The 23,023-nt window shown below is 40.2% G+C and overlaps 2 protein-coding genes across 2 annotated transcripts; both read right to left on the reverse strand.

Moving 5' to 3' along the window:
• Positions 1-3,480: 3,480 nt before the first annotated feature.
• On the reverse strand, positions 3,481-4,624 carry LOC147371700 (olfactory receptor 8S1-like). The gene has a single exon (XM_086403579.1). It carries the CDS (start codon positions 4,590-4,592, stop codon positions 3,663-3,665), a length of 930 nt encoding a protein of 309 aa, XP_086259705.1. The 5' UTR covers positions 4,593-4,624; the 3' UTR covers positions 3,481-3,662.
• A 17,038-nt stretch (positions 4,625-21,662) lies between these two features.
• On the reverse strand, positions 21,663-22,598 carry LOC147371701 (olfactory receptor 8S1-like). The gene has a single exon (XM_086403580.1). The coding sequence runs from the start codon at positions 22,596-22,598 to the stop codon at positions 21,663-21,665; it is 936 nt and encodes a 311-aa protein (XP_086259706.1).
• Between the last annotated feature and the right edge of the window lie 425 nt (positions 22,599-23,023).

The raw sequence follows: 23,023 nt of genomic DNA on the forward strand, positions 1-23,023 counted from the left end.
AGGATTGAATCTGAACTGTCTTCTCCCATCCTGACCCCACCCTCAAAGTATCTTCATGCGTCTTTCTTATGCTTTTCTGTGGCATCTTTCAGCATCTAAAACAGAGGACCGCTAGAAGCTTTTAGTGTTAACTCACCAGATATCCTGAAGCCTATAGTTCTTTCTTAATTTATCATCTCTTATTAAAAATTTTTATTTATTTATTATTTTTTACTTAAAAATTGCTTTGTTGAAGTACAGTTGCTTTACAATGTTGTGTTAGTTTCTACTGTACTCCAAAGTGAATCAGCTATACTATACATATACACATATCTTTTCTTTTTTGGATTTCCTTCCCATTAGGTCATCATAGAGCATTGAGTAGAGTTTCCTGTGCTGTACAGTGTGTTCTCATTACCTATTTTATACATAGCAGGTTCGTGACATTGTACAGGAAGCAGGGATCAAGACCATCCCCAAGGAAAAGAAATGCAAAAAGGCAAAATGATTGTCTAAGGAGGCCTTACAAATATCTGTGAAAAGAAGAGAACCGAAAAGGACAAAGGAGAAAAGGAAAGATATACCCGTTTGAATGCAGAGTACTGAAGAATAATGAAGAGAGAATAGAAAGCCTTTCTCAGTGATCAATGCAAAGAAATAGATGCAAACAATAGAATGGGAAAGACTAGAGATCTCGTCAAGATAATTAGAGATACCAAGGGAACATTTCATGCAAAGATGGGCTCAATAAAGAACAGAAATAGTATGTTCCTAAGAGAAGCAGAGGATATTAAGAAGAGGTGGCAAAAATACACAGAAGAACTATACAAAAAATATCTTCACAACCCAGATAATCACGATGGTGTGATCACTGACCTAGAACCAGACATCCTGGAATGTGAAGTCAAGTGGGCCTTAGGAAGCATCACTATGAACAAAGCTAGTGGAGGTGATGGAATTCCAGTTGAGCTATTTCAAATTCTAAAAGTGCTGCACTCAATATGCCAGCAAATCTGGAAAACTCAGCAGTGGCCACAGGACTTGAAAAGGTCAGTTTTCATTCCAGTCTCAAAGAAAGGCAATGCCAAAGAATGTTCAAACTTTTGCACAATTGCACTCATCTCACACACTAGTAAAATAATGCTCAAAAATCTCCAAATCAGGCTTCAACAGTATGTGAACCATGAACTTCCAGATGTTCAAGCTGGATTTAGAAAAGGCAGAAGAACCAGAGATCAAATTGCCAGCACCGAATTGGATCATTGAAAAAGCAAGAGAGTTCCAGAAAAACATCTGCTTTATTGACTATGCCAAAGCTTTGACTGTGTGGATCACAACAAACTGTGGAAAATTCTGAAAGAGATGGGAATACCAGACCACCTGACCTGCCTCCTGAGAAATCTGTATGCAGGTCAGGAAGCAACAGTTAGAACTGGACATGGAACAACAGACAGTTTCCAAATTGGGAAAGGAGTACATCAAGGCTGTATATTGTCACCCTGCTTGTTTAACTTATATGCAGAGTACATCAGGAGAAAAGGCGGGCTGGATGAAGCACAAGCTGGAATCAAGATTGCTGGGAGAAATATCAATAACCTCAGATATGCAGATGATACCACCCTTATGGCAGAAAGCAAAGAAGAACTAAAGAGCTTCTTGATAAAGGTGAAAGAGGAGAGAGAAAAGGCTGGCTTAAAATTCAGCATTCAATAACCCTGTGTATACGAGACAGCAAAAGAGACACTGATGTATAGAACAGTCTTTTGGACTCTGTGGGAGAGGGAGAGGGTGGGATGATATGGGAGAATGGCATTGAAATACGTATAATATCATATATGAAATGAGTTGCCAGTCCAGGTTTGATGCACGATACTGGATGCTTGGGGCTGATGCACTGGGACGACCCAGAGGGATGGTATGGGGAGGGAGGAGGGAGGAGAGTTCAGGATGGGGAGCACATGTATACCTGTGGCGGATTCATTTTGATATTTGGCAAAACCAATACAATATTGTAAAGTTTAAAAAAAAAAAACACAAAAAACTCAGCATTCAGAAAGCTAAGATCATCGCATCTGGTTCCATCATTTCATGGCAAATAGTTGGAGAAACAATGGAAACAGTGACAGACTTTATCTTTTGGGGCTCCAAAATCAGATGGTGACTGCAGCTGTGAATTAAAAGACGCTTGTTCCTTGGAAGAAAAGCTATGATCAATCTAGACAGCATATTAAAAAGCAGAGACATTACTTTGCCAACAAAGGTCCGTCTAGTCAAGGCTATGGTTTTTCCAGTAGTCATGTATGGATGTGAGAGTTGGACTATAAAGAAAGCTGAGCGCAGAAGAATTGATGCTTTTGAACTGTGGTGTTGGAGAAGACTCTTGAGAGTCCCTTGGACTGCAAGGAGATCCAACCAGTCCATGCTAAAGGAAATCAGTCCTGAATATTCATTGGAAGAACTGATGCTGAAGCTGAAACTCCAATACTTTGGCCACCCTATGTGAAGAACTGACTCATTTGAAAAGATCCCGATGCTGGTAAAGATTGAGGGCAGGAGGAGAAGTGGACAACAGAGGATGAGATGGTTGGATGGCATCACCAACTCAATGGACATGAGTTTGAGTAAACTCTGGGAGTTGATGATGGACCAGGAGGCCTGGCATGCTATAGTCATGGGGTTGGAAAGAGTCAGACATGACTGAGCAACTGAACTGAACTGAACTGATCAATAGTGTATGTGTGTCAATCCCAATCTCCCAATGCATCACAACCCCCAGTTTCCCCCTTGATATGCATGTGTTTGTTCTCTACATCTGTGTCTCAATTCCACATACATTCATTAATATATGATATTGTGGAAGAGGAGAGTAAAAAGAGCCGGCTTAAGACTAAGTATTAAAAAACCCAAGATCATGGCATCCGGCCCCATTACTGCATGGCAAATGGAAGGGGAAAAGGTGGAAGTTGTGACAGATTTCCTCTTCTTGGGTTCCAAAATCACTGTGGATGGTGACTCCGGCCATGAAATCAGAAGATGATTGCTTCTTGATAGAAAAGTGATGACGAACCTAGACAACATGCTGAAAAGTAGAGACATTACTCTGCCAATAAGGTCCATATCGTCAAAGCTATGGTCTTCGCAGTGGTCCCATATGGTTGTGAGACTGGACGGTAAAGAAGACAGAACACCAAAGAATTGATGCTTTCAAACTCTGGTGCTGGAGAAGACTCCTGAAAGTCTGTTGGACAGCAAGGAGATCAAACCAGTCAATCTTAAGGTAGATCAACCCTGAACATTCACTGGAAGGACTGATGCTGAAGCTGAAGCTCCAGTATTTTGGTTTTCTGATGTGAACAGAGAACTCATTGGAAAAGTCCCTGATGCTTGGAAAGATTGAGGGCAGAAGGAGAAGAGGGCATCAGAGGGTGAGATGGCTGGACAGCATCATTGATGCAATGAACATGAACTTGGGCAAACTCCAGGAGATGGTGAAGGGCAGGGAGGCCTAGTGTACTACAGTCCATGGGGTCACAAAGAGTTGGACATGACTGGGTGACTGAACAACAATAGTTTGGTATTTGTTTTTCTCTTTTTAACTTATTTCACTCTGTATGACAGTCTCTAGGTCCATCCACATCTCTACAAATGACCCTGATTTCTCTTCTCTTTACAGCTTGCTACCTCTACCATTTCAAACATTTCCCCAGGGTTCTTCTCAGAGCTGTCTTTACTTCTTTGTTTTTGAGGCTATAGATGAGGGGATTCGCTAGCGGAGTAACTACACCATACTGTATGGAAAAGATCAGCTCCAGAGGTGAACCTGAGGTTGGCATAAGATAACGGAGGAAAGCTGAGACATAGAAGAAGCTCACTGCAGTGAGGTGGGAGGAGCAGGTGGAGAAGGCTTTGCTCCTGCCTGTGGTGGAGCTGATGCTCAGGATGGTGGAAACAATGCGTGTGTAGGAGAATAAGATCAGGAAGAAGGTACCAAAGCCATGTAGCAGTGTGGAGCCTGTCAGGACAGTGACATTGGTGGAAATATCAGAGCAGGACAAAGGGAAGAGAGAGGGCAGTTCACAGGTATAGTGGGAGATGATATGGTTCTCACAGAAGTTCAAGTTCATAGCCAGAGGGATGTTGAAAACTGCATCCAGAAAACCCAGGCCCCATGAAGCCCATACCAACCTCACACAGAGCTGGCTGCTCATCACCTGACTGTAGAGCAGAGGGTAGCAGATGGCAGCATAGCGATCATAGGCCATCACTGAGAGCAAGAAGACTTCTGTCCCTCCAATGTCAAACACAAAGAAGGCTTGAGTCAGGCAGCCCTCTTTTGAAATAATTTTCTCTTTAGACAGGAGGTTCTCCAGGAGCTTGGGAACTGTGACTGAAGAGAAGCAAAGATCCAGGAAAGAGAGGTGACTCAGAAAGAAGTACATAGGTGTGTGGAGATGGGAATCAGCTCTGATCACCAGCAGCAGAATCAGGTTCCCCATCATGGTTAGGAGGTAAATCCCCATGAAAAGCACAAAGAGCAGTATCTGGACTTTGGGATCAGCAGACAGCCCAAGGAGGATGAACTCAGTGATGGTGCTGTGGTTCCTCAAGGCCATTTAGAAAGGATTTTTCCTAGAAAAAAATATAGCAATGTACCTGAAACTTCTCTTCTACACCCAACTATGGAGAAAGGGATCCACTTTTATGTATTTACTCCACACTAAATAGGAGTGTGACTCCTATTTAGATTTCACGTATGTCCTTATCAAATGTCTATAAGTTTGCTTCCCCTTCTAGTGTTCTGTTTCAAATAATTATTTTTCCATAGGTGACATTCTGTTTTAAAGACACGGAAGAAATTTGCTAATTTGTGCAGACCCTGAATTTGTTCTGTCTCCTTCAACTGGGCACTGCTTTATCAGCAATGCTCTGTGCACGTTTTGTAAATCATGGCAGAGTTGCTGGGAAGCTGTTTCAGCATTTGTCTTCTCTTCCCTGTTTTCCAATCTTCCACTCCAAAACCCTTTTAGAATTCATAACTTCCTAATAATATCATTTTATCTTTCTTTAGCTTTTTATTATTGACACTATGCATTAACACCTATTGTCAATTTGACTCTCTGGGACAAGATTAAAAGATGACAGAGTGTGACTCTGTGTGCATGTATGTGAGCGTGTGTGTGTATCTGAATTTTGGATATGTGAAGAAAGGATAAGGAGGATATTGCTGAGTACCTTCTGTGAATTAGAAATTTGACTATCATAAATTATATAACTCGTCCAAGTCCCCAGTCTGTATACCTCAATTCTATAAAACCTCAAGACACTGGGTCTTTTTTTTTTTTGGTATGGTCATGATTTATCTATTTTTATTTGCTAATTTATGGGATAGAAAATCCACATTTCTTTTATTCTTCACATTTATATTTTAAAATTTTTAATTAGAGGATAATTGTTTTGCAATATCGTGTTGGTTTCGGCCGTACAACATCACAGAACAGTCATAACTATATATTTCCCTCCCTCTCGAGCCTCCCTCTCCCACCCCATCATCACAGAACACTGAGCTGAGCTCCCTGTGTTATACAGCAGCTTCCCACTAGCTGTCTATTTTATACATGGTTGTGTATATATGTTAATGCTACTCTCTCAATTTGTCCCACCCTCTCCTTCCCTCACTGTGTCCACAAGTCTGTTCCCTATGTCTGGAGACATCAGGTCTTTCTACCACGCAGCAACTTTCACTTAAGGCTTGGCTTTCATTTGGTGATCATTTTGCAATATATACAGGTATCAAATCATTATGTTGTAATTTGAATATAACAAAAGGTTATGTGTTGTATTTCAATTAAAATTGTCATTTTTTCATTTCATTTCATAAAACATTCTGGGTAGATTATTATATCCTAATTTTTCTAATGTAGAATGAGAAGTATGGGAATATCTTGTCTTACCAGAGTGAATAAGTGACTACACCAGGATTTAACCTATGTCTTCATTATTGTTCTCATCTGGCACTTTTGCCTTCCATTTTCTTACGTTTTTCTTAAATATGCTGATTCTCCTCATGTGGCAGCCAGTGAGGTGCTCCAATTGGGAGAAAGAACTCAACATGCAGCTGAAAATGATGAGCTTGCTGACAGCTTCCAGTTGATGCTTTGAAAATGACTGCAGCTTTAGTGGAGGCCAAACTTCCCAGGCAATGACTGAGCATACCTTAGATACCACATTTTGACCATTTTTGCCTTGTCTGAGGGTCAGTCATTGCCCCAGAGCTCCCAACCCATCCAAGGGTTGGATAATCCTTGTCAGGTCTGTAGTGTAGTCTGAAACCCTCCCTAGACGATTCTGCTTTCCTTCCCTCTTTCCTGTTAGCAGTGTTATGTCTGGTCTGAAGGCTTTTCCAGCCCAATTCTATGTCCTTGCTCTTTGTCTTTCACAGGTTCCTCTCCCTCTCCCCCAGTCTCATGTAATGCTACTACTACCAAAGTATCTGTTCTGGGAAGACCTCAACAGATATACTTCCACTCTGTGCTAATTCATTAGCTCACCCACCATAAGCAACTCCCTTTATTTTATGCCTTTGCTGAATCACTGTCTTCTTTTGGCAGTTAGTGGTTAGAATGTATATGGCACATTTCTTTGTTTTTCCTTCCCAAACAATAATACTACAGTTCCTTGAAGAGAGTGATTATGCTCTATATTACTTTGTATCTCCATGCCATAACTCTTGGTCCAGTGAAAAGCACATATGGTTGGTCTTCCACAGCAAATATGTTGAATAAAAAATGAAGTGAATTGGATAGACTGTTTAGCTAATTTCTTTGGGAAAGATTGCAGAATCATAAGCTTGATAAGGATTCAGCACTAAGAAGACAACAAAGTGGGAAGCAAAGAATGGCATGCTGCTGCTGCTGCTAAGTCACTTCAGTCGTGTCCAACTCTGTGCGACCCCATAGACGGCAGCCCACCAGGCTCCCCCGTCCCTGGGATTCTCCAGGCAAGAATACTGGAGTGGGTTGCCATTTCCTTCTCCAATGCTTGAAAGTGAAAAGTGAAAGTGAAGTCGCTCAGTCGTGTCTGACTCCTAGCGACCCCATGGACTGCAGCCCACCAGGCTCCTCCATCCATGGGACTTTCCAGGCAAGAGTACTGGAGTGGGGTGCCATTGCCCTCTCCAAGAATGGCATATGTGTATGTATATGTTTTGTGTATGTATATGTTTGCATGTGTGTGTACAGATTGTCTCAGTTTTGTGTAACCAGTAGTGTACTTAACGTATCTGATGCCTACTGGCCTATTTCAGACCATACTGGAAAGGCTGTTAAAGCCTATAACATTCACTTGGTCATTCATTTTTTCCTGAACATTAATTTATTCAGTTTATTTATTCATTCTTTCTTAAATCCTTATGACTATGAGTCATAGCAGAACTTAGATCCAGATTGTATCTGTCTGTCTAGTAGCTGAATTTGCAGTTCAGAATGACCCAAATTAACTGATTCAGTGAACAATGAGAGCAACTTGCTGAAAAAAAATATATTTTAATGAGTCTCTCTCATCTGTGAGTTTAAATCCTGTCACAGTGAGTACTTCCTCTACTGTCTTCACTAGCAAAATAACAGACACAACAAATGACAATAATTTCTATCATTATCTTCTAGAATTTGAAAACGTCTCCAAGTGTTTGGAATTTTCTGGATGAATTAAGTGGATAATTGCTTGTATCATTCCAGACTGACTTTTTAAATTACAGCTGACCACAATGTTCATTTGTGTTTCTAACTCTACACCAAAGAACATGCCAGATTCTGCAGAAGATATCAGGGAATTGTTAGCTGAGGGTCCAAATCTGAAAAACTTTGGTCCTGGAAGTTGGGCCTATGTGATGCAGCAGTAGGGCAGGAGGCCAGCTGGGTTGTGTGATTCTATTTGTTTATGAAACAGTCTGTACACAGACCTTTTTATGGATGAGACACAGAAAACTTACAAAACGTTCTTAAGGTCATAGAGGTGTAAGACATAGAGTTGCAATTTGGACTCAGGAACTTGACATGTGTCCAGCTTTGCCATATTCTTTGTAAGGAAATAGCTGTCTAGGCCATTCTTTGGAGAAGGAGGTCTGTAACATGTAACATAGGGTACCTAAAGTCTTGTTGCCCTTACATGTATTTAAGTTTTTTAAATGTTGGTTAATTGCATAAATACTGGGATTGATGGAATATTGAAAATGATATGGAGAGAGGCTCAATATTTCCTCTATTCACTGAATGTGGGAGTATTCTTCATGACCAAATGCAGATGGGGTGGAGTAGGAATTGAATACTTAGTGAAAAGTGGCAGAAAGACCATTGGTGTCTAGACAGGCACCTGGACAGGGGAATGATGAAAGTTGGAGGAAACTTGGAACTTTTTGAATTCAGATATTTTCCCTCAAACCTGTTTAGACTTCTACCCCTCTCTATCTGTGTGCTTCACATCATCAGTATTTGTTGGGGTCAAGGGGAATTATTAATAGGAAAAAACTGAACTTTTTGTAGTATGTGTGGTATGACATCCTATAAGAGGAGGGTTTCATCTGAGTTACCATTATCTGCTGTTTAGTATGTTCTTTGGTGTACTCTGACCTGCTCTGGTGTACTCTCGACCATCAGCTATCTACTCTGGGTGGGTATACTTTCCCCATCCACCTTGACCGTTACACTTCCACCTGCTGGGCCCAGGTTTCATTGCACTGCTGGAGCCCAGGCCAGTGTGGAGCTTGAACCCAAGATGTAAGATGTGCCTGATCCCAAAGTCAGCATAACTAACTGAGGTTAGAGATTCTTCCCAAGTTGCTGCTCAGAGTAACCAAGCACAAAGGCCTCAGTGTATGGAAAATGTGGTCCTAGGTCAGGGAGCTCAATCTCCAGCAGATAGAAAGTTGATGAATAGACAGGAAAAGAAGGGTGGATTAGCTGAGGGAAAGACAGGGACTAGAAAAGAGAGAAGAAAAACTTGAGAGCAACCGTAGTGGACATTACCGTGTTCTGGGCTTTTTCTGACTCAGATTTCCTGTCGCTCTGGTCTTTCCATGGTGGGCTCTCATCTGGACTGTGATGGTCTCTATGCCTATGGGAATCAGTATTTCTGTAGCCTACTTATAGGAAAAGCAAGACATCCTTTTTTCTTTCTGGTTGGAAATCATACTGAGAGCAGAAAACTGATACCCCAGAGTATCGTATTAAAGGCAGAGGCTTCAAGACACGTATCCTCTGAGCTCTGAATTTGTCCTGGCTTTCTCTCCTACAAATTACATGAGAAGACTATCAAATCCTCAACAGAAGATGTATAAAGAGCGTCTCTCCAGGGGACTCAGGTTCAACCATTTAGACTTCTCTTTATTTAGTTTCCTGTCTGATTCTAAATTCAATCATACGAGAATTTGTGATATGAGTGACTCTCTCATATAATCCTTCAGAAGGGTACATACAGATTAGGCAATCAGTAGTTGGCTGGCTGAGCCTTGAATCCCAGATGGAGGAACCAATGTCTTTAAAAAAATAAAAATAAAAAATCTAAGTATAATTGACTTAGTTTCAGGTGTAGAACTTAGGCCAATGCCTGTTATTCCCTGAAGTCATAGCCTGCCCCATTTGAAACTCATTAACTAGACAAGTTGAAATTTGTAAGAGCCTCAAGTGATTCTGTTAAGTATGGTCTTTTGGAGCTTCTGTGTTGAAGTTACGGCCTAGGATGAGAACTCTGTCCCCAAATATAGCACCTGCCATATTGAATATTCATGCTAAAAGAATTTGAGAAATGGCTTGTGCAGGAGAGACTTTCTGATTTTCTCTGAAGCAGATCATAAAGCCCTCAAATGAGAGGTGCCCTACCCAACCTGGAGGAACGGGTCATCCTTATCTTCAAAGATGAAGAGACACAGAGGAATCTGAATGAACTGGCCTTACTGATCACACTCTTCCACTTCCAGTTTACTACACTTAGCTCACCTTTGTCCTATGACATCTTTCCATGACTTTTCAGTCTTTCCATATATACAATCAGATTTGTACCCTTAATCAAATCTCCCCATTACTGGAGGTGTTAGCTAACACTATGGCAGTAATCATAGAGCAATATATGTATATCAAATCAATACATTGTACACTTTAAATTTGCACAGTGTTATATGTCAATTATATTTTAATATAGCTGAAAAAAATCACTTGGGTTTATCTATTTCTTCATGCCTTCATTTCCTTATGAGGTTCCCATGTCATGTAAAAATTAAATAAATCTGTATGCTTTTCTCTTGTTAATCTGCCTCTTGTTACAGCAGTCCTAGTAATGAACTTAAAAGGGTAGAGAAAAAAGGTAGTTTTTCTCCTAATAAGTGTAAATATACTAATTGACTTCAGAATGCATGGATTCATACAGTATTTAGGGAATTATTTAGTAATCTTTCTTCTTTTAATCTTCAGAAATTCTAAAGACCAGAATTCAAAAGAGACAGAGACAATAAAGAACCTAGTCACAATACAATCCCCTTGTTTTAATTGCTACATTCTCACCTACTTATAAATAAATTTGTCTTTCAAAGTACACAAATTAAGATATAAAATCAACATATTATAAATATTGTCTTTCAGTATACCAGACAAAATTCTTTTAAAAGGCTAAGCTTTAAAACAAATATAATTGTCGTTAAAATATATTATTTTGCACAGTTATTATTTTGAACAGTTATATCATTGAAAACAGATTTAGAGCTCACTAAAATATATATTCTATATACACACATACACAGATTTTACTGAATACAGATTTGATGTCCTAGAGGAATGTGGACTATAGAGAAAATGATTTTGGATGTGAAGATTATTTTCAAAAAAAGGTAAAGAAACACTCTTCTTTGTATTTTATGCTTGAGGTAGTGATCTGCTTTCCCTGAGTGTGTATCCTCAAAGTTCTGATAACATATTGACTTTCATTGTGCTTTTGTCCTGCAAGATAAGAAATAGTCACGAACACCTAATGTTCCTATGTGACCTTCTGCTGAGGCTCTTGTAAAATACTGTTATTTTGGACAGTAATTCAGGCAAGACTGACTATTTCTAGTACTCAACCACATTTACGTGTTGGTCAGTTGACCATTTCCTGTGGCAACTCATTTGCCTGTATTGGAGAAATGTAATTAAAAACAAAATCTCCCAGTCCAGAAAACTTCTCCACAAAGGTAGAAGAGAAAGAAAATACTTTTATTGTTGAATAATAACTAATCTGGATTGTAACTTGCATCAAAGAAAATCTGGTAGGAGATCATACAGAAAGTGTCATTTATTTATATAGGTGAGCAGATATGATTTGTTACATACTTGTTCTTGAGATAAATGATAACTAGTCACCAAGTAAGAGAATTTAAGGCACCATTTTCTACTCATAGTTCATCTCAGATTCATGTGGTAATTGAGGTGGCCATCTCTGTTTGCAAATTGGCTTTATCTAAAGGAAAAATAAACTTCTCACATCTATAAGACAGTTTTGGAGGGAGGCACATATTGCATTCACTTGCTTCCTTGATGACTGTAGTTCAGAGAGATGGCTTTCAGGTCCTTGAGAAACACATTCCTCCATTATAAAGCTGGTAAGAAGCTTATTTAACTTTTAGAAAGATTTGTGTGCATTTTAGAGTTAGAGAAAGAACTTAAAATTTTCCATAGTAAATGCTCTAAGAAGAGGGTGGGAGGAGAAATCTCCTATATTTTCACAGGGAAAAATAAGCCTCTTATTTTTAAGTTGTATTTACCCTTACACCTGTCACTGTTCTCCAAAATCAAGCCCTATTTCAGAAACTTTGCAGAATGTGAAGGGCCCTTTCCCACTCAGACTATCTTTGGTTTTACCTCCATGGCTGCTTAAAAGGCTGTAGATTTTCATCCCTATCTTGCTTGTGTAACCCATAGCCTGGAACATGCAAATAAAGAGGAGAGTCAGTCACCTTTTTCAGCCACCTAAATCATAGAATCAGGTATGATTTTCTACCAGTGTATATCTAGGTGAAATTTGCATCTTTGAGGAAGAAGGTATGATAAATTATGGAGGCACCTTTTTCATTTGTGGAACCAATGCATACCTAAAGTCATTACACAGTTGGTGTGGCTTTTGTGGTATAGGAGACTGTAACCCATGATTTAATAACTTTCACAGAAGAATAGGTTCCACTATCCCTGGCATGAATGAAGCACCATGATTTGGGTAAAACTTCCATGAAATGAAGTTGCAGTTCTATTAGCTGAAAGACTTGGTTAACTCTTTAGAACAAATCAGTAGCTGCCTTAATTCTTTATAATCTATTACTGCTGATTGGTCATTAGAAATATAGTCCTATTGATTCACATGGCTCTAGATTTTACACTGGCTAACCAAGGAGGAGTAGGGATATAAACAACAAGGGTACTCAATCTATTTTCCTGACAAAGCATTTGTCCTACATGATAAAGCACAATCAAAAAGAAGTTGACCAGTGGTTCAGTTCAGTTCAGTTCAGTCGCTCAGTCGTGTCCAACTCTTTGTGAACCTATGAATTGCAGCACGCCAGGCCTCCCTGTCCATCACCAACACCCGGAGTTCACTCACACTCACGTCCATCGAGTCAGTGATGCCATCCAGCCATCTCATCCTCTGTCGTCCCCTTCTCCTCCTGTCCCCAATCCCTCCAAGCATCAGAGTCTTTTCCAATGAGTCAACTCTTCCCATGAGGTGGCCAAAGTACTGGAGTTTCAGCTTTAGCATCATTCCTTCCAAAGAAATCCCAGGGCTGATCTCCTTCAGAATGGACTGGTTGGATCTCCTTGCAGTCCAAGGGACTCCCAAGAGTCTTCTCCAACACGACAGTTCAAAAGCATCAATTCTTCGGCGCTCAGCCTTCTTCACAGTCCAACTCTCACATCCATACGTGACCATAGGAAAAACCATAACCTTGACTAGACAAACCTTTGTTGGCAAAGTAATGTCTCTGCTTTTGAATATGCTATCTAGGTTGGTCATAACTTTCCTTCCAAGGAGTAAGCGTCTTTTAATTTCATGGCTGCAATCACCATCTGCAGTGATTTTGGAGCCCCCCAAAATAAAGTCTGACACTGTTTCCACTGTTTCCCCATCTATTTCCCATGAAGTGATGGGACTGGATGCCATGATCTTCGTTTTCTGAATGTTGAGCTTTAAGCCAGCTTTTCACTCTCCACCTTCACTTTCATCAGGAGGCTTTTTAGTTCTTCTTCACTTTCTGCCATAAGGGTGGTGTCATCTGCATATCTGAGGTTATTGATATTTCTCCCAGCAATCTTGATTCCAGCTTGTGCTTCTTCCAGTCCAGCATTTCTCATGATGTACTCTGCATAGAAATTAAATAAGCAGGGTGACAATATATAGCCTTGACGTACTCCTTTTCCTATTTGGAACCAGTCTGTTGTTCCATGTCCAGTTCTAACTGTTGCTTCCTGACCTGCATACAAATTTCTCAAGAGGCAGATCAGGTGGTCTTGTATTCCCATCTCTTTCAGAATTTTCCACAGTTTATTGTGATCCACACAGTCAAAGGCTTTGGCATAGTCAATAAAGCAGAAATAGATGTTTTTCTGGAACTCTCTTGCTTTTTCTATGATCGAGCAGATGTTGGCAATTTTATCTCTGGTTCCTCTGCCTTTTCTAAAATCAGCTTGAACATCAGGAAGTTCACAGTTCACATATTGCTGAAGCCTGGCTTGGAGAATTTTGAGCATTACTTTACTAGCATGCGAGATGAGTGCAATTGTGCAGTAGTTTGAGCATTCTTTGGCATTGCCTTTCTTTGGAATTGGAATGAAAACTGACCTTTTCTAGTCCTGTGGCCACTGCTGAGTTTTCCAAATTTGCTGGCATATTGAGTGCAGCACTTTCACAGCATCATCTTTCAGGATTTGAAAGAGCTCAACTGGAGTTCCATCACCTCCACTAGCTTTGTTCATAGTGATGCTTTCTAAGGTCAACTTGACTTCACATTCCAGGATGTCTGGCTCTAGGTCAGTGATCACACCATCGTGATTATCTGGGTCATGAAGATCTTTTTTGTACAGTTCTTCTGTGTATTCTTGCCATCTCTTCTTAATATCTTCTGCTTCTGTTAGGTCCATACCATTTCTGTCCTTTATCGAGCCCATCTTTGCATGAAATGTTCCCTTGGTATCTCTAATTTTTTGAAGGGATCTCTAGTCTTTCCCATTCTGTTGTTTTCCTCCACTTCCTTGCATTGATCACTGAGGAAGGCTTTCTTAATCTCCTTGCTATTGTTTGGAACTCTGCATTCAGATGCTTATATCTTTCCTTTTCTGCTTTGCTTTTTGCTTCTCTTCTTTTCACAGCTATTTGGAAGGCCTCCCCAGACAGCCATTTTGCTTTTTTGCATTTCTTCTCCATGGGGATGGTCTTGATCCCTGTCTCCTGTACAATGTCATGAACCTCATTCCATAGTTCATCAGGCACTCTATCTATCAGATCTACGCCCTTAAATCTATTTCTCACTTCTACTGTATAATCATAAGGGATTTGATTTAGGTCATACCTGAATGGTCTAGTGGTTTTCCCTACTTGGGTATACTGAAAACATAGAGCACGCTAGAGATCTCCCCAAGAAAATTAGAGATATCAAGGGAACACTTCATATAAAGATGGGCACAATAAAGGACAGAAATGGTATGCACCTAACAGAAGCAGAAGATATTAAGAAGAAGTGGCAAGAATACACAGAAGAACTATACAAAAAAGATCTTCACGACCAACATAATCACGATGGTGTGATCACTCACCTAGAGCCAGACATCCTGGAATGTGAAGTCAAGTGGGCCTTAGGAAGCATCACTACGAACAAAGCTAGTGGAGGTGATGGAATTCCAGTTGAGCTATTTCAAATCTTGAAGGAAGATGCTGTGAAAGTGCTGCACTCAATATGCCAGCAAATTTGGAAAACTCAGCAGTGGCCACAGGAAAAGGTCAGTTTTCATTCCAATCCCAAATAAAGACAATGCCAAAGAATGCTCAAACTACCACACAATTGCACTCATCTCACATGCTAGTAAAGTAATGCTCAAAATTCTCCAAGCCAGGCTTCAGCAGTATGTGAACCGTGAACGTTCAGATGTTCAAGCTGGATTTAGAAAAGGCAGAGGAACCAGAGATCAAATTGCCAACACCCTTTGTATCATCAAAAAAGCAAGAGAGTTCCAGAAAAGCATCTACTTCTGCTTTATTGACTATGCCCAAGCTTTGACTGTGTGGATCACAACAAACTGTGGAAAATTCTGAAAGAGATGGGAATATCAGACTACCTGACTTGCCTCCTGAGAAATCTGTGTGCAGGTCAGGTAGCAACAGTTAGAACTGGACATGGAACAGCAGACTGTTTCCAAATCGGGAAAGGAGTACATCAAGGCTGTATATTGACACCTGCTTATTTAACTTCTATGCAGAGTACATAATGAGAAAAGGCGGGCTGGATGAAGCACAAGCTGGAATCAAGATTGCTGGGAGAAATGTCAATAACCTCCCGTATCAGTAATATGCAGATGACACCACCCTTATGGCAGAAAGTGAAGAAATACTAAAGAGCCTCTTGATGAAAGTGAAAGAGGAGCGAGAAAAGCTGGCTTAAAACTCAACATTCAGAAAACTAACATCATGGCATGTGGTCCCATCATTTCATGGCAAATCGATGGGGAAACAGTGGAAACAGTGAGAGGCTTTATTTTTTGGGGCTCCAAAATCACTGCAGATGGTCACTACAGCCATGAAATTAAAAGATGCTTGCTGCTTGGAAGAAAAGTTATGACCAACCTAGACAGCATATTAAAAAGCAGAGGCATTACTTTGCCAGCAAAGGTCCATCTAGTCAAAGCTATGGTGTTTCCAGTAGTCATATATGGAGGTGAGAGTTGGACTATAAAGAAAGCTGAGAGCCAAAGAATCGATGCTTTTGAACACTGGTGTTGGAGAAAACTCTTGTGAGTCTCTTGGACTGCAAAGAGATCCAACCGGTCAATCCTAACGGATATCAGTCCTGAATATTCATTGGAAGGACTGATGTTGAAGCTGAAACTCCAATACTTTGGCCACCTGATGTGAAGAACTGGCTCATTTGAAAAGCCCCTTATGCTGGGAAAGATTGAAGGTGGGAGGTGAAGGGGACGACAGAGGATGAGATGGTTGAATGGCATCCCCAACTCAATGGACATGAGTTTGAGTGAACTCTGGGAGTTGGTGATGGACAGAGTGGCCTGGCGTGCTAGAGTCCATAGGGTCACAAAGAGTCGGACACAACTAAGCGACTGAACTGAACTGAAGTGATTTTAGATATTCATTTCATATTTAGCAATACTGTTTTTTAAATGTTGTATAATTTGTAACCTACAAAGGTGAATTACAAACTCTCTAACCCAGATTTTAAATGCTAGTGCTTAATGAAAAAGGAAATCATGTGTGCAAGATATAGGAGATATATATATAGATTCAAATATAAGATGTGTTACCTTCAAGTGACACTACTGTAATATTCTGTGGCTCATATTCATTTTGTAAGTAATCCCATTTTTGCCTGTAACTAAAGTGATTTCAACACTTGCCTTTAAAAACTCTAGATGCTTGTCAGAGAAATCTCAGTAAAATGAAAAGCAGATAATGGTTCTTACCTTTTAGTTACGGAAAAGCAAATACTATTCTATGTGAAATGTGTCATTGTAAGGCTGCAGAACTTGAGACACGGCTGCTCTGATGTATGAATGTAACCTTTAATCTCCAAAAGGCAATAATTTCAATAGACTGTCTTATTTCATGGTATGTTGCCTTGGAAATAAAATTTAGAGTGATATTCTGCTTCTGAAAGTTAAGAGGTTTTGATATTCATTCCTTAAGGCAGAATAGGATAATTGGAATCCCCTTTCTTCCGTCACTTGCTGTAGTTGAGAACAAAATTCATGAATATGCTGGATTTACTACTCAGAGAGTTTTAGTCTTGTCTTATTTAAATTGAGCAGTATCAAGAACTCTAACTGTGTTAATAACCTTGGACCCAATTATTTGGACTCTGAGAAATAAGAGAGAGAAATAAGCATGAGAGAAAAGTTCATGCTCAAAATTGGTTAATGCAGTATTTTTTACCACAGCAAAACTCTGCCCTTGATACAATTTGCAGCAACATGAGAAATAAAGAAGTTGGTATTGTGGTAAAAGGCTGAAAATATGTCTAATATAGTGGAATTTTTACATTAGATTTGGGGGGTATACTTAATGATGCACGTGTGCATGCTCAGTCATGTCTGACTGTTTGCAACCCTATGGACTGTAGCCTGTCAGTCTCCTCTGTCCATGGAATTTTCCAGGCAAGAATACTGGAGTGGGTTGCCATTTCCTACTCCAGGAGATCTTCCTGACCCAGGGATCAAATCCATGTCTCCTGCATTGGCAGGTGGATTCTTTACCACTACACCACCTGGAAAGCCCATACTTAATGACACTGGATAATAATTGAAAGTTAGATTTTGAAAATTGAAAGTAATGGGAAATGTTTATGATATCATTCCTGGTATAATGATAGTGTTAATAATAAATATATCAAAGAATGCCTACAAAAACTTTTTTCTATAGAACACATTTAGAAGGATAGAAATAAAATTATTTCTGTGTTACAGTTTTAGTTAGGTAGTTGATCTATTTTAATATTTTATTATTTAAATATTTACACAGAAAATGTCAATTAGTGTTAATTCAGTTCAGTTCAGTTCAGTCGCTCAGTCGTGTCCGACTCTTTGCGACCCCATGAATCGCAGCATGGCCAGGCCTCCCTGTCCATCACCAGCTCCTGGAGTTCACTCAAACTCATGTCCATCGAGTCAGTGATGCCATCCAGCCATCTCATCCTCTATCGTCCCCTTCTCCTCCTGCTCCCAATCCCTCCCAGCTAGTGTTTATTAATAAAATATAATTCAGTAATCATTTATAGTTTGAGTAAAAAATAAAGTGTATCAAATTTTAAATGCTTTAAAACATCCATGACATATTTTTATTCTTACTCTAAATTAGTGGGAAAAATTTAGCAAAGACATAGCAACAAAAATTGAGTAGGCATTTTGTTTCATATAAAGTGAAATGTTAAAAATAGCAAAACATAAGGATCTTCAAAAAGATTTAGTGAATCACAAGTGAATATTACATGTTTGATGAAACTTGTTAAAATACGCCAATACAAGTAAGATAAATAGGCCAAAGTCCCCCCAAAGAAGCAAAACAGGGACATAGATTGAAAGTGAAACAAAATCTTAAAAGTGGGCTGAAACATATTTACCTTGTGTGAAAATCTAAAGTTTGTATAAAAAGTGTTTTGCCAAAAGAATTGATAACTGGCAAAATGGCTTTTAGGCAAGTACTTTTAGGTGAAAAGTCGAAGGACTTCTGCAGAATTTGTTACTGAGTCTGAGCTCACACTCCTTGCCACATGACTGGCCAATAAATTGAGAGATGAATTGCTGAGACAAGGAATAACAACTTTATTTGGAAGGCCAGCAGACCAAGAAGATGGTGGGCTTGTGTCCCAAGAACCATCTTCCCTGAGTTATTAAAAGAATTCAGCCTTCATTTATACCACAAAGGGAGGGAGTCAAGTCAAGTATTTCCTTGTTCCAGTCAGCTTCCTGAGCGAATGTGTTAATTTCTTCTTCCCTGCAGTCATTCGCAGGTGGGTCTGGTCAGGATATTTCCTGTGAGCTAAACAAAGGTATTTTAGCTTAATGCTCATCATTACCTGGGAGGCAGGGTTCCTAGAGATGGATCATTATGTATATTAACTTGTAATGGAATACAAAGTTTCTTCTGTGTTACAAAGGTAAATTGAGGGTCTTGGGTGGGCACAGAGACACAAAGTGGGAGACATGGAGAAAGAGAAAGACTAAAAGGATTCCTGATGCTCTTAAGCCCTCCCACCCTAATTTGAAAGAAGTTACCACAGGCTTTGTGTAGGCGCATATTTCTGTATTTTGCTTCATTGTAAAGTCCAGAACAAAAGTTTTTCTTCATTACCAGTCCCAAGCACTGATGCAATGAATTTCTTAGATCCATGCTTATTCTAGGACAGACAGAAGTTTTGCTTTTGACGGTTGTTTAATCATCTCCCTCTCTAGACTGATTCCTTCTCTGATGTTTTTTTAGCACTATTTGCTCTTATTGATGGAGAAGGCAATGGCACCCCACTCCAGTACACTTGCCTGGAAAATCCCATGGATGGAGGAGCCTGGTGGGCTGCAGTCCATGGGGTCGCTAGGAGTCAGACACGACTGAGTGCCTTCACTTTCTCTTTTCACTTTCATGCATTGGAGAAGGAAATGGCAACCCACTCCAGTGTTCTTGCCTGGAGAATCCCAGGGACGGGGGAGCCTGGTGTGCTGCCATCTCTGGGGTCACACAGAGTCGGACATGACTGAAGTGACTTAGCATAGCATAGCATAGCTCTTATTGAACCCTTTCCCTGTCCACATCTCTCATCATTCCTTCTCTCCACATCAGTACAACTTTAATCCCTTTTGTGCTATATTTCTGTAGTATGTTTGTATGTGTGTGTGTGTGTGTGCCAAATTTCATGCCCTTGTAGGTAAGGACTGTGTATGTCTCCCTTACTGTACGTAGTACTTTGGGAACTTATGCAAAGGAAGTCTACTTTGGGGATGGTGATCAAAATGATATAGGTGGTGGTCTTTTGTGGTAATACTCCTCAATAGTCCATAAAACAATCAGAGTGGTGGAGATGCACCATTTAAATGGCTGCAACATGTCTCCTTGTGAAGTTGGGTAGGTAGTCAGTTGTCTAGGGTGTATAAAGTGAAAGTGAAAGTGAAGTCGCTCAGTCGTGTCCGACCCTCAGCGACCCCACAGACTGCAGCCTTCCAGGCTCCTCTGGTCTGTGGGATTTTCCAGGCAAGAGTACTGGAGTGGGGGTGCCATTGCCTTCACTTGGGAGCAAAATAACTAGTAGTAGGACATGTATATCAAAATCATTATTGGCATAAACAAATTATTCTCCATACTTATTGTGCTGACATACTTATTGCCCAATCTCCTTATCATATGTTCTCAGACTTTAACATTTTTGCCAGTCTGATAAGTATGAAGTGGCATTTTATTTCACATTTTTCCATTTCCTTCTGAAGTTGGCCATCTATGTTTACATTACTGGCTTATAATATTTGCATTTCTCCTTCAGTGAATTGTTCTTATATATATTTAAATGTATCTTTTTCCAATTCAAAAAAAAGAAGTATCATATTTATAAATGTACTAGTGTGAAAGGAAGAATTCTAAAGATAGCCCCTCAAAGTTCTCATTCTCTGGTTATCAAACACTAATTTAGAAACTGCTGCAAAGGGATTTTGTAGATGTAATTAAAGTCCCAGATTAGTTGATCTTAAAATATGAGAAAACTAAAATACAAGATTATATAGGTGGTCCCAATCTCATCCCAGGAGCCCCTTTGAAGCAGAGTATTATCTCCAGGTGTAGAAGAGAGGAAAGGAGAGCAGTTCATCACATAAGTACTCCATATATGCTGGCTGTTTTGAAAATGGGGATTGCCACGTAAGAAGTGAAGAGACTTCTGAAATTGAAAGCAATCCTCATCCCACAGGCAGCGAGGATTTGGTGACCTCAAACCTACAGTTTCAAGGAACTGAATTCTGCCAAATATCTAAATGAACTTAGAAGCATATTCTTCCCTGGAGCTTCTAGGTAAGAGCCCAGCCCTGCCAACACCTTGATTTCAGCCTTGTAAGATGATAAACAGAGAACCCAGTGGAATCCATTGACATTTTTGACCTAGAGAACTGTACGGTATTAATGGGTATAATTTTAATTTGATAAAGTTTTGATAATTTATTATGGCTGCAATAGAGAACAAGTATACCTTCCCTGGTGGCTCGGTGGTAAAGAATCTGCCTGCAGTTCAGGTGACACAGGAGACTGGGGTTTGAAACTTGGGTCTGGGAAGATGCTTTGGAGGAGGAAATGGCAACCCACTCCAGTATTCTTGCCTGGAAAGTCCCACGGACAGAGGAACCTGGTGGGCTATACTCCATAGGGTTGCAGAGAATGGGACATGACTGAATGAGCCTGCACCGAGCATACCTGGCAAATTGCAACTCCCATCTGTTGATCATATTTATCTACTTATGCCTGTCTCTGGAGGCACTACCCCATAATGGGCTTGTGCTCCACCCCATAAAGCCCAAGTCTATGTTTTTCCTTTTTTCAGAGGTTCAGGATTTTTTATTCCTAGCAAAAAACTTCACCCCAGACACATCAATTCAAACACAAAATTGAGAACAAAAAATATTTCAGGGTTTATCCTAATTTGAATGATTTTCAAAAATGTGACTCATAAAGGGACTTGTCATTAACTAAATCTAGGAAACAGGTTTTTCTCAGACATATGTTCTGTCTTTGAGTAGGATTGATTCTGAGCCATGTCAAGGAAAGTAACTCCTACACTTTACCTTGATAATTTTAAGAAGGGAGAATCAGCAATGCACAGTGCTACATGTGACAATAGGAAATCAGGAACTTCTTAATGTTAATCTTTAGATTTCTTGCTGCAGTTCTCTTCTGCACTCCCTTCATGGTCTATCTCTTCCATGCTATCTGAGACATTGTAAATATTTTAGAATCGTTCTTCTCAGAGCTGCTTTCACCTCTTTGTTCTTCAAGCTGTAGATGAGAGGATTCACCAGGGGGGTGATTACACTGTACTGTATGGAGAGGATCAACTCCAGAGGCGAACCTGAGGTTGGCATGAGATAACGAAGAATGGCTGAGCCATAGAACAGGATCACTGGAGTGAGGTGGGAGGAGCAGGTGGAGAAGGTCTTGCTTCTGCCTGTGGTGGAGCTAATGCTCAGAATGGTGGAGACAATGCGGGTGTAAGAGAAGAAGATCAGGAGGCAGGTCCCAATGGCATGCAGGAGGGCAGAGGAGAGCAGCATTGCGGCATTTGTGGAGATATCAGAGCAGGAGAGGGGAAAGAGGGAAGGCAACTCACAGGAGTAGTGGTGGATGGTTTGAACCTCGCAGAAGTCCAAATCCAAAGCCAGGAGAATGTTGATGAGTGCATCCAGAAAGGCCACGACCCAGGAGCCCCACACCAACTTCACACACAGCTGTTTCCTCATCACCTGTCTGTAGAGCAGAGGGTGGCAGATGGCAGCATAGCGGTCATAGGCCATCACTGAGAGCAGGCAAGCCTCAATCCCGGTGGTGGCAAACACAAAGAAGACCTGAGCCATGCATCCCTCTACTGAGATGACTTTCCTCTGAGACAGGAGGTTCTCAAGCATCTTGGGTACAGTGACTGAAGAATAGAAGAGGTCTTGGAACGAGAGATGGCTCAAGAAGAAGTACATGGGTGTATGGAGGGTAGAATCTGTATGGGTCACAAGTATTATCAGCAGGTTCCCCAGAAGAGTCAGAAGGTAAATCATCAGGAATAGGACAAAGAGCAGAGCCTGGATGTGGGTGTCGGCAGACAGCCCGAGGAGGATGAACTCCTTAATGCTGCTGTGATTCCCTGTGGCCATTTATGGTCACTGTTCTTTAGAGAAAAATTAGGAACAGGACTGAAATTTCTTCTTTCTACAGCAGTTTCCAGAAGGCATTGTTCTGTTCTCTTTCCTTACGGAGTCGATCCTTGAACAGCATGGGTATGAATCATGGCAGTCCATTTATATTTTTAAATATAGTACTTACGTTTTCATTTTACAGATCTTTAACTAAGTATGAAGAAAAGATTTATGTTAGATTAGAGATCGCAATATGTGGAATCAAAAGAGCTAGTCTTGAGTTCTAATTTAACTGTTTTAGCCTCCTGCCATTGTATACCATTTATCAATGTCATTTTTTTAAATTATGAAAATATGATAACACGTTTACAGGAGACTTGGAAAATACTGAACAAACTTACATATAGTTTCACTATATATTACAATTTTTAAAAAAATAGATA

Source organism: Bos grunniens, chromosome 5 (assembly GCF_055505025.1).
Source record: "Bos grunniens cultivar Pamir isolate PY7600 chromosome 5, Bosgru_T2T1.0, whole genome shotgun sequence".
Classification (NCBI taxonomy): Eukaryota; Metazoa; Chordata; class Mammalia; order Artiodactyla; family Bovidae; genus Bos; species Bos grunniens.